The sequence below is a fragment of the Octodon degus genome, unplaced genomic scaffold (assembly GCF_000260255.1).
Source record: "Octodon degus isolate 3935 unplaced genomic scaffold, OctDeg1.0 scaffold00164, whole genome shotgun sequence".
Lineage (NCBI taxonomy): Eukaryota > Metazoa > Chordata > Mammalia > Rodentia > Octodontidae > Octodon > Octodon degus.
The window spans coordinates 5,201,872-5,220,335 of NW_004524740.1; the positions used below are offsets into that span (position 1 = coordinate 5,201,872).

Consider the following 18,464-nt stretch of genomic DNA (forward strand, 5'->3'; position numbering starts at 1 on the left):
AATCAGAAACGTGAACAAGTGATGTCTAATATTTTGGGAAAATCTGTTTCCACTTAATGTTCAGAAGAATGAATTCTTAAAGCTCAGGAACAATGGCTCATACTAGCACAATTACAAACAACGATATGTACTTTCATCAGCTTATTAAGATTATTAGAGTTCAGGATGTTATTTAAAATCTAGACATAGGATCAAACAGTCAAGTCAAGGCCAAAAAAAGAGAGAATCTTACATTTATTTAAAGGAATCATAAAAAGTATGACTATTTGGACAAGATCTTCATTTACAATTGAAAAGCCTACTTTTTTTTTTTTTTTTGGAGACAGGGTCTATGAGGTTCAGGCTGGCTTCAAACTTACTATGTAGCCCAGGATGGCCTTGAACTCACGGTGATCTTCCTGCCTCAGCTTCCCAAGCGCTGGGATTATAAGCATACAATACCACATTCAGTGAAAAGCCTATTTTTAATATATAAAAACCAGACATGGTAGCACTGTTACACACTTGAAAAGGATTCCAAATAGTGTCCCCACTAACAACAGCAACTGAAAAATCTAATTCAATCTACAGATTTTCTTATCAAGTAAAAAATCTCATTTCTTTTCTTTCGTTCTCTCAGGATAACACTGTGCAGCTCAGGATAGCCTTGAACTCACTTTGTAACCTAGGCTGGCCTCGAACTTACAGACTCCTGCTTCAGCCTGCCAAGTACTGGGATCACAGGTGGGTGCCACCATGCCTGAGTTATTCCTTTGAGCCTGCCTTCTGCTAACAATGAATAACTTACCAGAGAACTACAACACTGATTTTCAGGCTCTTCTTCCACCATATTCTCTTCTTATTTTTTAATTAAGATGTTTCTACACATAATGAGACAGTGCAGAACAGCTGTAATAGACTTTAATACCTTCCTTTTACTAAATTAGTTGGTCTTATTCCAATGAAAGCTAATAGCCAATTTATCCAACAGTTTTTGATTTCAGAAGTAATTATAGTAGAATACTGCATTATATACAAATATCTTTATTAATAATCTACTTACATCTCATAACTAGTTATCTTTCTAAACAATTTACAAGTGTAAAATATGCCATACTGTTTCAAATAAATATACAATATATAGTTTCTACATTCGTATACAGGCTTAAAAATGAGGTAATCGAAACTTAACTGATTAAACCATCTATCATTCAAGAAGTATCTTAGGAAAATGATGGTGATATGTTCTCTCCTTAGGTCTCCATGATTTCTCTGAATACATCCAAGTTCCCTTTTCTATGCTGGAAAATTATGTAAAAAATCCTTAAGCTTTGTTGGATAGTCGGTCATGACTCCAGTTGCTCCCAGATCAAAAGCTCTTTTATATTCTTGTTCATCATTTAATACCCAAATGTACACCTGAAAATCAGAATCATGAAAAGTCTGAAATGTTAGACTGGAAAAAAAAATTTCTAACATGTATCCACTATAATCCCTGCGCACTCAGAACTAACCCTTGTGGTCCTTTTAGGAAACCCAAGCTATCACGAGCTCCCTGAATAGCTCCATTCTGCTCATTAAGCATGCACAGCGCCCCTCCCCAGTCCCAGCTACTCTCCTCCTTATACAAGCGCAAGGCTGCAGCACTAAAGCCCATCTCTCTCACTGTGAGGCAGAGCTCATGGTCCTCATTTGTTAGTAAGGAATTAGATCTGAGTCAGGGCTGAAACTCTGAGGAAAAAGGAAGAAGAAACAAAGGCAGAGGGCTGGGGAGATAGTTGGAGGTCTCAGCGCCTGCCTGGCAAGTGCAAGGACCTGGGTTTAATCCCTGGTACCACATGCTGTGCAGGCCCGCACTAAGCCAGCCACCAAAACCAAGTATGGTGGTGCAAGCCTGTAATCCCAGCACTGGGGAAGCTGAGACAGGCGGATCACTACGAGTTTGAACTGCTTAGCAATACCCTGTACCAAATAAATAAAAAGATTAAAAAAAAAAAAAAAAAAAGCAGGACCTCATCAAGGCAGCTTTGTTTCAGAACAAACCTGAGAGACATTGCCCTGGCACTTAGGCCGGCGTTAACTCCTACAGGCCATGAGGTCTTACAGGGTCAAGAGCATGAAGGGGACCTGGGGAAGGAAAGTCCAAATGGGTCTTCTGAAGGAGGCGTTCAGTGAAAAGGGGTTGCGGATTCCCACTGGGACAGCTTGGGCAAGCACACAGTGGTGGTGCCAGTGAGCAGCACGGCTGAAGCATGGTTGCTGGGCTTCAGGAGCCATGACAGGTCATCTTTAGCAGAGGGTAAAAGCATAGCAGGACAGAAGAGGCTTAAGGTCTCTGGTCCACCTAGGATGGTGGAGGTTAGATTTCTTCACAAAGTCACTGAAAAGCCCTTGCCCTTCCAACATATGTTCACCCAGTTTTCAAAATGTATCATCCTAGAGACTTACTTGAATGCCTCGGGCAGTGAGGTGGTCAAATAAAGTTTTCCTCATTAATAACCTAGAAAAGAAAAACCATAAAAGATTTAGGTATTTATTAGTTCTAATTAAGGGCTAGAATTAGTCTTATTCCTATTTTTGTCAACTGGAATGTAGTAATTCCTAGTTAAATTTAATCCCAAAGCTTCAATAATACAAACAAAGGCCTCAGGTAATAATAGCTGCTGTGGACCAATTTATGACTTAAGGAAATGCTGGCTCCCTTTAGCTGCTGGCTGCTGGATGGACAACCAGGATCCTCCACGAGAGCAGCCACAGGTCCCCAGGAGACCCATTCTTAGCTGCCTGAGCACCTCAGTGGAGAAGAGGCTTCCTCCCTCTCTCTGCTGGATCCATGAGTGTGACAAAGGCCAGGAAGTCTGTGCTCCCAGCTTTCCCAGTTAAATAAGGCAGGAAATTCTGATCAACTTCTACAATATCATATAGTTCATTTACAGAATGGATTAGGATGTTTCAAAAATTTTTTTAAAGACAGATCTGGCAACGTAGTTCAAGCTGCCTTTGAACTCACTATGTAGCCCAGGGTGGCCTCAAACTCATGGCAATTCACCTGCCTCGGCCTCCCTCAGTGCTGGGATTACATGCATGCGCCACCATGCCCAGCCTCCCAGCCTCTCTGAAGGAGGAGCTAAATAATAAAGGCTGTAACATGGGGTGATTAACATATTTAAGCATTCAAGGTTCCTTTTTAAGGTAAAGTACAGAATAATTTTTATGATTTTTTTACTTAAACTCAACATGTTGTAGACATTAATGCATTTTCTTCAAAGTAGATATCCTATAGACAAGACCACCTTTGAGCTGTTAAGTCCTGGTGCAAATATTTCTAAGTAGTATTCCAGTAGGCACTATATGCTTTTACTTATGCTCTATTGAAACACATACTTTTTTTTAACCATGTTTTGGACCATAGGCTAACAAAAGTAGGAAATAAATGGAAGGGAAAGGTTATTTATCCCAACTCTGATAGTAGCTATATAATCCCAAGTGATTCATTTAGCTGGGTGAATGAGGTTTTCTCATTAAAGTGGGTGACACTGCATCTCAAAAAATGACCCCAATGTTGTCATTTTCAGATTAAGTGCTCAACAAGTCCTCGTTACCAATTACTGGGGGACACTTGCACTGGATTGTCTTTTTTTTTTTTTTTTTTTTTTTTTTTTGGCGGAACCGGGATTGAACTCAGACCCTTCTGCTTGCCAGGGAAGCACTTATTCTACTGAGCCATCTCCCTGACCCCAACTTGCACTGGATTGTAAGCATTATACTTAATAAATATAACTACCACAATGACCTAACAGGAATAGTAATTTCTTACATATTAAGAAACTAGAATTCTTACACATCAGAAAGCCAGATGAGAAACTTTTGACTTCTGGACATGGTGTGTGGTTCTTTTAACCTAAGGTAAAACAAAGTTTTAATTACAAATTACATCACAGGACTAGATCAGTGAGATTAAAGCAAATGAAAAATTGAAAAGTGCCTGGCTAAGTTCTCAAAACATTTTGTAGGACAAACATAATGTATGGCCCAGTTTGGTTTTCTGTTCCCACTGGCTTCAAGTTAACTATTTTTGACCACTACTTAAAGGTGAAAAAAATAAATAAGCATTGTTCCCAGTCTCATCACCTCTCTCTCTCTCTCTCTCTCTCTGAAATTGCTTTCTCTCATTTTGTCAGCTATCATTTAATATGTGGTAGACTGAACCATACAAGCTAACTGTGCTCTGGATGAAAAGGTATTTGGGGTGAAAGTGAAGCGGTTACTGCACGTTTTCTTTCCTGTTCAATAATGGAAGATGTGCACCATGTACTTTTAAATTATGTTGCCTACTAAAAGGGCCCACTTGAGTTCCTTCCTTCATCTATTTGGTGTCTTCTGCACAACTACCTGTGTGACTAACGTCTGGTGGTGGCCATAAGGAAATTATTTTCTTTCTTTGGTACCCGAAATCGAAAGGAAATTTCTGATGAGCCTCACGCCTGCCAAGATTTCTTGGCTGCTTTCTTAAGATAATTCTTAAGAAATTACAAATTACATCACAAAAAGAGTCCCTATTTTTCTTTTAATGGGTGCTGGAGATAAAATCCAGGGACTTCCCTATGCCAGGAAAGTGCTCTATCACTGAGCTACATCCCCAGGCCAAGTCCCCAAAGTCTTAAATTTTGTTTTTCCCTTTTTCTCTCAGTTTAGTTTTTATTACAAGCTCTCTGAATAAAGAGTTCTCTTTTCCCACAAGTTGGGCCCAGATGGAATGGCTTAGTCGTAATTTCAGGTATTCCAGGGATTTAGTGCCGCATATACTAATGATCTCACTGAACATAATGCCTTACAAAGTGTCATCTATCTTCCACTCAGATATTAAAATACATACAAATAATTCTCTATGTCTTATTCCATAATTGTTTTTTAGAGAAAAGACTAACATGTGGGCTTGTGCTTCTTAAGTTCATACAGTACATATTGCAATAATATTTACTTCCAAAATGAAGTATGTGCAATTAATCTAGAAAGCCTAAGTGCCGATTTCAGGCAGGAGAAAAGCTAAGCACTTCGGGAATAAACAGGAATCATTTTAGTACTGCAAGGGGAAATATTTTTGTGGTAGAAGTATTTTCTGTTGTTTTTGTCTGAGAAGCAGCTACAAGATTTTTTTTTTTGTTTTTTTTTTTTGCAGAACCAGGGATTGAACTCAGATCCTTGAGTTTGCCAGTCAAGCGCTTATCCTACTGAGCCATCTCCCCGGCTACAAGAGTTTTAATAAATGTAACTGGCAATAGTTAGAATAAACATCACAAGAAACTCAAACAGGAAAATTGGCATAAAACAAAGCTAAGCACAAGAGTACTGGCCAGATTTTTTAACCAGTATTTCTTTCTTTTTTTTTTTTTTAATAGCAGTACCAGGGATTGAACTCAGGACCCTGCGCTTGCCAGGCAGGCACTTACTCTACTGCGCCATCTCCCTGGCCCCCTAAGCCAGTATTCCCTAACGACTGTTGTGCTAGGGTTCAGCATGAGGATGACGATTATCATCACTACTGCTACTACTCTTATTATTATTGTGCAGTGCTGGGGATGGTAATCAGGGGCTCACCCATGCTAGATCAGCACCCTACCACTGAGCTACATCCTCAGCCCAGCTTCACGATTTAAAGCTCTGAATGAGATGAAAATGTTCCAAATCACATTTATATAATCTCCCAAGGAGCTCCAAGTTCTTCTGTCATCACTGTTATTCTTATGAATTTACAGTTAATGATAACATTCAATAGTAATAAGATAATTTAACAATAAAAGTTAACAAGTATTGAGAGCTTATTACTTTCCAGGCAATTTTACATGTTTGAAATAATTTTATCTTCCTATTAAATTAGTGAGTAAAAAGCAAGGCTTTCAACCTAGAAATTATACAAATACAAAAACATCTTACACAAAGTAACTCTACTTTTCTTTCCCCTATCAATAAAGGGTTTTTTGGGTTGTTTTTTTTTTTTTTTTTTTTTTTTTTTTTTTTTTTTTGATTCTTTTTTCTGTAGTTGTAATAGTAGTGGCCTTCCCTCCTCAATGTCTTAAATCTACTGGCAAATCTGGAGTTGAGTGGAGTTTTAGTTGGGTATTGCTGCCAATGAGGTAAAATAAAGGGAAGCTGGAGGGCAATTGCTATTTTATGTTAAAATTAAAAAAACTAGCAAACTATAAGCTCAAGTTTTTCTGTCTGACTTCTGAGTATACAGGTATAGAACATCTCTATAACCTGAGATAGGCTCAGATTAAGTATTTCTAATCATTTATTTTAGAAATGTGTTTTGATTATATCAAAACCTATCAGGGGCCTGGCCCTAGCTCAGTTCTTTAAGTGGCTGCTTCCACAAAGCTGTCAGCCTCAGGTTGTTGTAGTTCGATCCCCACAACCCTCCAGTCAGCCAAAAGTGCCCTGAAGGCATTCGAGGAGCAAAAAAAAAAAACCTATCAACATAGGTCACTTAAGAACATGGAAACAACTACAGAAATTATCCTTTCTGCGTGCATATTGTATGGGGGATCAAACTCAGAGCCTTGTGCATGCTAGGATCACTGCACTACTTCCCAGACCCACAGAAATCTCTTCTTCATCATCATTGACATTTGTCTTAATCTGTTTTCTATTGCTATAACAAAATACCTGAAGCTGGGAAATTTATAAAGAAAAGAGGTTTATTTAGCTCACAGTTCTAGAGGTCCAAACACGACAGTGGTATCTGGTTAGTTTCTTGTGAGGGCTTCATGGTGGTAAAAAAGAAGTAGGTATGTGTGGAAGACAGGCACAAGCGTGAGAGAAGCAAGAGAAAGCCAATGATGGGAACTTATCCATGCAAGAAAAACATTAATCTGTTGAATGGCTTGATCACCTTGTACTGTTTCCACTACACCACACTATTACACTGGAGACCAGGCCCCACCAGGAGGGGTGAACACCACCCACCCTACAGTGGAAGAGTGCAAAGCTCCAGGTTCAAGGCCCAGCCCTAAGACATGAGCAAACAAATCAGAGCAATACTGATATTAGTGAGCTTTTTAAAAATTCTTCTAAAATTTCCGACTGACGAAAACAAGGTAACCACTTACTTCAATGTGATGGAAGGCATTGGGATTTCAAAAAACTGCTCTCGAATAGGCACAAAAGGCAAGAGGCCAGTGAAGAAAAGGCCAAGAATAAGCAGAACACGCTGTAGACTGAAGAGTATAGGAATATCTGAATTCTAAAAGAAAAGCAATATTATGTTACTTTACAGTAACTGCTCAAATAAAGAGCAGTATTTCATAAGCCTCAAAGTTTCCCAACCTGTATCTCAACATTCACTGAAGGCCTACCTGAATTATGACTACCCTTAGAAACAGCTACTCCGTAACAAACAAGGTTCTACCTTGGAGTTCTATAATGTTATTAATACTGCTAAAGCTTCTCTGTTCCTTCTCTCTGCATTTGAAGTACCACTTGTATTTGGTGGTCATAGTATCCTAGACCAGAGACTAAACATATTAGAATCTAATGGGACAAAATATAGAAATGAATAAAAGAAATATTCAGTAACCTGACAGTCATTTAAAAAGGAGGGAGGCATGATGAAAACATTACAGTACTGCATTGTCATTAGTGCCCCTCAAAACACTCATCCACTCACATTCCTTACTTATTAAACAGCAACTCCCATTCTCCTTTCCCAGCCCGCTCCAAACACATGCCATCAATCTTGCTGCTTTCTCAGGCAGTTCTGAGAGTTCTCTTTTGTATCTTTCAGCGGCTGCTATGTCCTGAATCCATTCAAGATGGTTACGGCAATTTCCACTAAGTAGAAGCATGATGCTGTGTCTCCAGCTAGCTTACTTGTTTGATTGGGCACCGGGCGATTTCTGGCTCTTTCTCAAAGTCAAAATGACCATAAAAGATAAGTGTTTTAGATCAATTCAGGACTTTGAAGCAGTCATGACAGCACAACCAAAGATACTGACAAGAGAGGACTTCTAGAACTGCTCAACAGAGTGGCAAGATTGACAGAATAAATTTGTTTGAGAAAGTAGGAATATTTTGAAGGAAGTCAATGGCAATGTTTTTTACTGTAATAGTTTAAAAATTTTTTTAAATCCACTGTCTTTGGTGATCATAGCATGTGCTCTATGGAACATGCTATCTACATAGGTCATGGTTCATGTATATTATGGATCAAATACAAAATATAAATGGAATTTGGATTTAAAAAGTCCAAGAATCTACCATTCTGAGTTTCTACTGGAAAATGTGTTTGAAATTCCAAAACTTCAAAAACTGAAAGATATAACTTTCATGTACATAAAATATACATCACATAACATAAAACTTGCTTTTTTTCATTTTATCTAGAGACTACTGTGGCTCTATAGTGCAAACTAGTTTAGAACTTGCAATCCTTCAGTCTCCACCTCCTGAGTGTAATTCAGGCTTAAGCCACAAACTCTGTTCCCATCTTCACTATTTTTAAGTGACTGCTCAGAGAAATCAAGTATATCTGTGTTCAGGCACAGAAATCTCCAGAAGTTATAACACTGAAACTATATACTCATTAAATACTAACTCCCTATTCCCTTGCTTCAACCTCTCTCTCTCTCTCTCTCTCTCTCTCTGTCTCTTTCTCTGTCTCTTTCTCTGTCTCTCTCTGTCTCGTCCCTGAAATGCCTTGAGTTCTACAAATTGATCCTGAGGCTTAGGGGAAAAGAGGCTTAGGGGCTGGACTCCAGCCTTTGCGCCACTTTGGAATGAGAGTGTCAAAAACAGTAACAGGTACTTCTGGAGAGCCATGCACACTGCCAGGAGGAGTGAGGGGACAGTAGTTAGCTGGCAGACGTTGAACAACTGACTATATCTTTTAAATTAGAAATGTGAGATGGGACCAAGGCATTTGTAATTTTCTTTTTGTTTTTGTTTATTTCTTTGAGACAGAGCGTTGCTATGTAGTTCAGGTTGGCCTTGAGCTTGCTGCCTCAGTCCCACCAGTGCTAGGATTATGACATCCACTGTACTGTGTGTGAGTGAACAAAAAGTCATTAAGTGAGAATCAGGGCCGCAGGTTTTCATCATCATCACTGTGTTCCACTTCCTATTGCTTTTATATTTTAAGTGTATAGCATCCGGGTACTGAAGGACTAAAGCAAAAATCTGCTAGACCATATATACTAACCATAAAAAATGGATGAAGGTCTGGTGTGGTGGCACATGCCTGTAATCCCAGCACTCAGGAGGCTGAGGCAGGAGGATTGCTGTGAATTCAAGGCCATTCTGGACTACAAAGTAAATTCAAGACCTGCCTGAACTGAATAGTGAAACCTTGTCTCAGAAAGACATGATGGTAGTGGGGGAGATGGCTCAGTAGAATAAGTGCTTGCCTGGCAAGTGCAAAGGCCTGAGTTCAATCCCTGGTTCTGCCAAAAAAAAAAAAAAAAAAGACATGATGGTAATATGAATGGTAATTAGTGAGACACTTTTCCTATTATGCTTGAATGTCACTGCAGAAAAGTTTTTGGAGTTTTCTGATTCTAAAACAACAGAAAGCTAAAAGCTTTAGCGGCGGGGGGGGAAGCATGTGAATCAAGGAAAAAAATTCTGTCAATGTGAACCAGAAGAGATTTTTTTCTAAATTTTTGAAATAATTACAGATTCATAGAAGTTGCAAAATGGAGTCTCATTTTTCTTTAACCCAGGTTCCCCCAAAGGTGACATCTGATGTAAATGCATGACAAGGTCACACTGGAATTATGGCTTATTATTATTGGTTTTCTTTAGACAGGGTGGGTCTCACTATGTAATGAAGGCTGGCCTTGAACTCACTTATGTAGCCTTCAACTCAGAGGGACTCTCCTGCCTCAGCCTTCTGAGTGCTGGGATTACTTGTGTGCACCAGCACGCCCAGAATGACATCAAACTTTATACCGTTTTCACCTTTTTTTGGGGGGGAGGGGTTACCATTTTAAAAACTATTTGTGTTTGCATATGTGTGTGAATTCTATGCAATTTTAATACATCTGTAGATCCATGTAGCCACCACCATAATAAGCAAGATACAAAACCGTTCTACTGCCATACAAATTCCCCTGTGCCATCTCTTAGAATTTATGCCAATTCTACCCTATCCTCACTCCCTGTCCCCTGGCAGCCATTAATCAGCTCTGCACATTTACAGTTTTGAGACTGTTATATATAAATGAGATCATACAGCATGTATGATTTGTTTTTACAATATATGACCTTGAGGTTGGTGTTTTTTCTAAGCATAATAGCCTTGTGCACCATCCAGGCTGTTACAGCTACTACCAGCTCACTCCCTACCACTGCAGATTAGTATTCCATTGTATGGATCTGCCAGTTTGTTCTGCTATTTGCTTACTGAGGACACTTGGTTTTCTCCAGTGGTTTGCTTTTATAAATAAAGTGCCTATAAAAATTCAGGTACACAATAAATGTAATCATTATGTCCTGAAAACATGTACTAATACAAATTACAAATTTAAACAATTCAGGTACAGGTTTTTGTGTGCATACTTTTATTTTTCTGGGATAAAAGACCAGGGTGACATTGCTGGTTCCCACGGTAACAAGTGTTTCATTTTATAAAAAGCGATCTACTGAACAGAGTAGCAGTACAATTTTACATTTGCTACCAGTAACTTGTAAGAGATCCAGTTTCTCTGCCTGCTTTCCAGCTGTCAGTGTCATCTTTATTTGAAAATGTGTGTGATGATGTAAAAAGGCCCACAGGTCTTGAGGCCCCCAGTAGACAACATCTGAAAATAACATCAGACAGTGACTCGTCCTGGAGAAACCTGAGTTTTAAGCTCCTGGTGCTGAGGCTGCTTGGCCAAGTGATTGCTTAGCTTCCTCTGAACACAAACTCCCCTGGGACCTCACAGAGCCAGCTGCACAGGAGAAAAACCTCCCTGATGCCACGAGCGCCTCCGCTGCAGTGGGAACTGCACTGGTGCTGACCATGGATGTCAGTTGCTACGAAAGGTCTGTCCCAGAAGAGTTCTCTGGATGACAATCACTACTTCTATCACGATCTTGCTGCACTATGACATCACTGATATGATAAAAGGAGCCTTCCATGATTACAATTTTAAAAAACATTTTGAATTTCCAATTCTCCTATCATTTTAAAAAATATCAAATTAATTATTTTTTGAGACAGATCTTACTATGTAGCCCAGACTGGCCTTGAACTCGAGGCAATCCTCCTGCCTCAGCCTCTGGAGTATGTGTGCTACCCTGCTGGCTCAAATTAAAAAAATTTTTTTTCAAATTTAGTACAGGGTCTACAGGGTCTCACTACATAGATGGGACTTGTAGTGATCTACCTGTATTCAGCCTCCCACGGGAGCTGGGATTACAGGCGCCCGCATCACCACACCCAGTCTCAATCGCTGTCTCCGCATACCCGGCCGCTCTAACTGCCTAGGCAGGCATTTTATCAAATTAATTTTTATAAATTTATTTCCTTCAAGCAGAAAACTTTCAACAAGTAAGATGGCTCTGTTTCATGTAATACCCCAAATCACACTGTTGTCTTAATTGAAGTCTATCTGGGGTACAAGACAAAAAGAAGTTTATAGACTCTATAATTTAAAGTTTTATTAAAAATTCAAATGCCTAATAAAACTAGACATTAAAAATGGGATTCATATTTTGTTTTATACTGCACATAAAATGCTGACAAAATAATAGCTTGTAAAAATACTTCTGTGAACCAATCTTATTACAATGAACTTAAAATTACAAGGTTAAATTCTGCTATGTTCATAAGCAAACACCTAGATAACAGCTTCTATTCAGAATTATCTGTCTCTCTATTCAGGCTATGAAATAAAGTTTTAAAAATGATTGCTGTAATGACTTATTGACAGAAACATGATGACAGCAAAGATAGATAATTCTATATTATTTTTAAAGCTTACCTCTTTGTAGCACTTTTCTACAATTTCATAACTGGCATTACCCCAAACTGTTAAGTGTTCTCTCTTATACTGCTTCACCAATTCTGAAACCTACATGTGAAAAGTCAAAATTTTATGCATGTGCCTATTTTGTAAATCTACTTGCATCATTTTACTTAAAAAATGGATTATAACTATCTTCCAATTGTCAGTGTAAAATTTTGGGAAAAAAAAAACGCTAAATAAATTCAGATTCTTTTATAAAAGAGATGTATATTTTAACATTATATAATTTATTTAATAAAATATAACTAGTAATTTGACAAAATAATCACAACTGAAACATTAAACTGGAAATTAATTATATGAATGCCCAATGACTGGTTTATGGCTTTTTTCTTTCTTTTTTTTTTTTTTTTTTTTGAGGTAGGGTCTTGCTATGCAGTTCAGGCTGGTCTTGAACTCACTATGTAGCTCAGAATGGTCTCAAACTCCCAGTGATCTCCTCCCTCAGCCTCCCAAATCTCCCAAGTGCTAGGATTAAAGGCGTGCACCACCACGTCCAGTTTATGCATAGCTTACTTTTATCCCTATCTGAGACATAGCAAGTCACTCTGATGGAGAATTTCTTCCAGTCAAGCGACCTCTACTAGTATCCCACTTCCTTGGACACTGTCAATCTATGCAGTCATCTACGCTAACCTTCTAGTTTGTAAAATTGGATACAACACACCGCGAGGAGGTAATGTACCTTCTTAATCAGAACATTGTTGTTGACTTTGATATCGATGTTAATGGGGGTGTTAGGAAAGGCCTCAAAAACTTCCTTCAGTAATGGAATTCGGGTATCTTTTCCTTCACACTGGCATGCTGAGAAAGCAAGATTTTTTAATGTATTTTTAAAAATAACTTTTACTTTTTTACTGATTAGAAAAGTTAGAGTATATTCCTACAGGACACTTAAAAAAATAAGGTAAAGTATAAAAATGAAAAGAAAAATCATGCAAAATCTGACAACTTAGATATAATCATTATGACCCTTGGGCATTTTTTCTGTATTTTTTCATATGCATAATTAAATACAGTTTGAATATAAATTTTAGCCTGATTTTTACATAAATAAAAATGTTATGATGTTCACATATTTAAGTTATTTAAATTTGAAACTTTTTATCTTAAGGTAACTTTATCTTAGAATCACATGGAGTTGTGAGAAATAACATAGAGAGACCTACGCATCCTTTATCCAAATTTCGCAATGGTAACCTCCTATAAAATTATAGTACTGTAACACAACCAGGACACTGATGTTAGTAGAATCCACTGATTTTATTCCATTATGATGATTTTAAAAGATTTCAAAGTACTCCACTAAGCAGCTATGTAATATTTTGATCATTTTAATTTAACCATTCCTTGATTAGTAAGAGACTAAATGATATCACCATTGAATTTTTCAAACTAAGGATAATGTTCAGGAAAAGTGAGTACATACTCATTCACAAATATGTTTACTGGTGCCACTATTAAAAAAAAATCAAGGTCAATGAACACTTAGACGTGGATTTTAATTACTATTTTTCCTTCCTCTTTTTCCCCAGTTGCTTTTGCTTCTAACCAATTGTTGTACTTACTATAAGATCACCATAAAAATTCCCAGCTACATATGAGATTTCAGTTCCATTAATCTGAAAAAACTGAACAGTAAAATATCATCACTCACATTCTCATTGAGTTACACATTGAAAAAATAAATGCAGGCCAGAAAATGATATTACTGTACTTCTAATGGCGGCTTATGTGAAAAGTAGCATGTGAGTGAAAGAGAAGCTCCTTAGGATTCTGATGAGACTCTGAGTCCTCTAGGGGACTGTCTGTCTGCCTGCCTCCCTGGCGACAGCTGGGAACCTCCTGAGACCCTTTATGCATACAACAATACAGACACTGGGAACCAAGGTCTCCTGAAATCCTTGATCGAGTAGGTTGTTGGCTCTGTATGGATAAGGTGTCCCTGAGAACAAAGCTGACACAAGTGAACAAAAAGTCAAGAAATGGGGACCAGGAGAGATCAAATGAATGCTGGAGGCACTGGAATCAGGCACCCATGAAGGCATGGAACGCTGGGAAAACCCAAAAATTCATTGGTTTTTTTTGTTTGTTTGTTTGTTTAAACGAGACTGAGGTGTGTGACCAGTACTCATTATTGAAATAGGGAAAAAAAATCCCAGCTCCTAAAAAAAAAAAAAAAGTTAGTTTTTATTTTGTTGTTGTTTTAAGACAAGGTCTGACTCTAGTTTAGGCTGGCCCTCAAACTTATGTTGATCCTCCTGCCCCAACCTCCTGAGTGCTATGATTACTGGGCTCCACTACTATGCCTGGCTTTTTTTCCCCCACTACAAATCAAAGTAAGGACCTCATACTTGCCAGGCAGGCATCTGTGCCACTGAGCTATATCTTCAGCCACACCTGGCTTATAGAAACAACATTTAGATAGATTATTTTGATCTACCCAAGCATTCTTTTCTTTTTCTTTCCCTATAGAAATCTGTATTTCCTTTACTCTACCTTACTATACATAGCAAGGGTGTATTTTTTTAAACAGGTCAATCAGATGCAAAACTAACTCAGCTTGCAAAATCACACATACAAAAATTTAAGACTAGCATCATATTTATTTTGTGGTAAGAGGGATTGACTCCAGGGCCTCACACATGCTGGGGAAGCATTCTATCATTGAACTACATCCTCAGCTCTTCCTTATTTTGAGACAGGATCATGCTGAGGTGCCCAAACTCACCTCAACCACCCATCTTTCTGTCTCAGCCTCCAAGCCCTCCTGGATTATAAGCATGTGCCATTGAACCCAGCTATGAATATTTAATAGTAAAGTATAAGAAATTTGAAATGTGTGCTAAGAAAAAAATGTATGCTAAAGCAATGTAAAGATACAGGAACTGTATCCTTTGACTGCAGCAAACTATAAAAAAAGTTGCTGCTTACTCACATGGGAGACTTCAGGAGCAGGTTTGCATGCGAAAGAATAAAATGTTGAATTCTGCTATGTCAAGTTATGATATCTAAGAACTATGGAGTCTGCAGTTCAGTACATGAATTGAGGAGAGCATCTCTAACAGAGGTGTGACCTGGGACATGCCAGCAAATACTTGATATTAAAGCTATGCAGCTGTGTGCAGTGGTGTGCACATGTAGTCCCAGCCCCTCAGTAGGGTGAGGCAGGAGGCTCCCTGAGCCCAGGAGCTTAGGGCCATTCTGATGATAGGACAAAGCAGGAGGGGCAGAGCTGGGGGTTGGAGCTCCATGACAGCATTGTCCAGATCACGCCAGGCCTCAGGTCCAATCCCCAGCACTGTAGACTTTTTTTGGGGGGGGGACGGGAGGTCAGAAATTGAAATCAGCACCTTTGTTAGCCTGGCAGGCACTTATGCCCCTGAGCTATCCAGCCCAACACAGACATTTTTTTAAATTATTTATTTATTTATTTTAACATTTAGTGTGTGTGTGTGTGTGCGTGTGCGTGTGTGTGTGGCCAGCTCAGCCCACCAGGGGGCGCGGCTGGCTGGCATGTGGTGCTGGGAGATCGAACCGCGGTCCCTGTGCTTTGCCAAGCTTGTTCCAAGTAGGTGCTTTAGACCACTGAGCCATCTCTCCAGCCCCCACAGTCATTTTTAAAAAGAAAGTTTATCCCATATTGTTTAGGCAGAGGATAACTATCAAAGAAATGGAAAAACTTTTTTCATTTTTTCAAAAATGAAAGCAGAAAATAGGAATGACAGGCAAACAATGGGCCAGCCGGAACTGGACAGTACAATGAAGGAAGTGGTCTCTATGGCATGCCAGAACTGGTTATTTACACTCTACATTATCCAAATTATGTACTGTCTATGAAAAAAAGAGACTACTTTAAGTAGGACATATAATAACTCTTTGGTTAACTTTTGTGTTTTTTTTTTTTATTTTAGGGAAGGGTCTACAGGGTGTTCAGGGTCTCACTACTAGATCGCACTTGTAGTGATCCACATGTTTACAGCCTCCCAAGTACTAGGATTACAGGGGCGCCACCATGCCCAGTCTCAGCATCTCAGCATGCCTTGGGGATGGAGCCAGCACTTCAAGCCTGTGGATCAAATCCCCAGCCCCTGCACCTGCTCACAGGCGCTTTAATCCACCGAGCTATTTGGCAGGCCCTTGGTTAACTTTTTTTTAAGCAGGAAAAATTATTAGAGAAGAGGAATGAGGAATGGTAACAGCATATATCCCCTCCGAGTGAGGAGGGTTCCTGAATGACAGAATTGCCCAACACTTTTTTAGACAGGGTCTCAATATGGCTCAGGCTGGTCTAAAACTCATGGCGATCCTTGTGCCTCAGCCTTCTGAGACCTGGGACTTCAGACAGGCACCAAAATGCCTGGCTTTTACAGTTACTTTTTAATATAACTTGTGGCACATCAAAGAACCCCTTTAAAGAAAACATTTACAGATATTCTTCACTTGATGACCTACGAGATTAACAACCGTTTAGACTTAGACCTGTCTTTTTCTTTCCTACAGTTCTGTACATGTTGTTTATAGAGCCTCAATATCTTTTTTTACACAGTATATTTGTTTACAAATTACAGAAACTGTGGGGCTGGAGAGATGGCTTAGTGGTCTAAGGCACCTACTTAGAACAAGCTTAGCAAAAGCATCAGGGACCGCGGTTCAATCCCCCAGCACCACATGCCAGCCAGCCCGCCCCCTGGTGGGCTGAGCTGGCCTCTCTCTCTCTCTCTCTCTCTCTCTCTCTCTCTCTCTCTCTCTCTCTCTCTCTCTCTCTCTCTCAAATAAATAAATAAATAAAAATTAAAAAAAAAACAAAAAACAAATTACAGAAACTGTAATCTGTTATTAGTTACACACAACTGTAACTTTTGTTGACTATACTGTACAGTGCTAGTTTTATTTTCTGTTATACATTACAACATTTCATGTCAGATATACAAATAAAAGCAAAGCCATCACGTTGGGAATTTTCTTTGACCACGGGTTCTAAATATTGTATTGTACAAATTATATACAATTCCTCATTTAGCAGCCAATTCACCTAACAACCAATTTATTTAACAACCTAGTCACAGGATCTGAACTTTGTTGTCAAACAAGAAGTATAATTATTTCCCCAGTAAACTTATGAATCACAAATAAAGCAAAAGGCCTGAGACTTACTTTACTCCAACAATCTGTCCAGTATTTAGAAAAAAATAAGAGTTATGAGCAGAGGACTAGGAAAACAAGAAAACTGAACATTCTTGACTAATCTGAGGCACATGCTCACAGTACTATGTCTGCTTGAAATGCAACAAGTTTACATTTGACGCATAAAGTAAATTATGAGTTGAATGCAATGTGAAACTTCATTTTTCCTCACAACTGTCTAAGCCCCAAACATGCTAAGCCCTGTTATAAAGACAGCAGACGGCACATGTCAGGGAGAGGCAGCAGGTCCATTTGAACACCAACTTAGTAAGGAGGAAATCTAAGTCCAAGCTTCAGCTATCATTTATTTTTGATTTGTTTTTGACCAAGTTAATTTGTACCTTTAGATTTAAATTTCCTAATCTGTGACAGAAGAACACACGATTAGATGTCTCAAATGTCTTTGTCACATTCAAAAGTTTTGTTTTGTTTTTGAGACAGGCTCTCATTATGTAGTTCAGACCGGCCTTGAACTCACAATGTAGCCGAGGCTGGCCTCTAACGTGGTGATCCTTCTGCCTCAGCCTCCCAAGTACTGGGATCACAGGTGTGCGCAACCACATCTGGCTCACATTCAAATTTTTAAGACTTTGGCTGGGATTTAGCTCAGTGGTGCAGTGCCTGCCTGACAAGTATGAGGTCCTGAGTTCAATTTCTAGCACCAAAAAGAAGAAAAATAGTTCTAAGAATTTATAAAAGAGATATATAGCCAAACCAAACAAAACCAACTAAACAAAAAGATTTTTTCCCCTAATTAATCTTTATGGGGATTTGGCATTGCTCTACAAAGGAAAAATAGGAAAAACTTCACTTCGTAAAATTCCCTTAACCTTCATAAATCCAAAATTCATCTAAATATTATGAGCTTATCAACTAAAACTACAAAATGAAAAAAATTTTCTCAGACCAACAGAGCTCAATGCTACTTACCTATCTAGAAGGCAAAAATCAAACCCACATCAAATTTAACTATCTCTTAGAAACAGACAACTTCAATTTTTTTTCTGATAGGTGTTTGGCTTTCTAAAATTTTCTAATCAAAGGGCTGGCAAGATAGCTCAGTGGACTAAGTGCTTGCTTAGGTAAGCACAGGGGCCAGGGTTTGATCCCTGGCCCCGAATGCCATGCTGGCCCCACCCCTGGGTACACTGAGCCGGCAATGGAGTCCAGAATGGTGGTGTTCACCTATAATCCCAGCACTAGGGAGGCTGAAAACAGGAAGATCACTACAGAGTCCAAGCTGCATAGTGAGAACCTGCACATACACACACACACACAAAAAAAAAAAAA

At 38.9% G+C, this 18,464-nt stretch overlaps 1 protein-coding gene across 2 annotated transcripts in view; it reads right to left on the minus strand.

Annotated features, from left to right (window-relative positions):
- Positions 1-676: 676 nt before the first annotated feature.
- Gdpd1 (glycerophosphodiester phosphodiesterase domain containing 1) overlaps positions 677-18,464 on the minus strand; it is a 52,631-nt gene continuing 34,843 nt past the window's right edge. The window contains exons 5-10 of one of the 2 annotated variants that reach the window (XM_004643041.2): positions 12,673-12,791; positions 11,943-12,032; positions 7,089-7,222; positions 3,821-3,880; positions 2,428-2,479; positions 677-1,398 (exon numbers count right to left, since the gene is read on the minus strand). In XM_004643041.2, coding sequence (XP_004643098.1) covers positions 1,276-1,398; positions 2,428-2,479; positions 3,821-3,880; positions 7,089-7,222; positions 11,943-12,032; positions 12,673-12,791 — 578 coding nt within the window. In that variant the 3' untranslated portion in view covers positions 677-1,275. The remainder of the gene's footprint in view (positions 1,399-2,427; positions 2,480-3,820; positions 3,881-7,088; positions 7,223-11,942; positions 12,033-12,672; positions 12,792-18,464) is intronic. The other variant, XM_023703150.1, reaches the window with a different exon arrangement.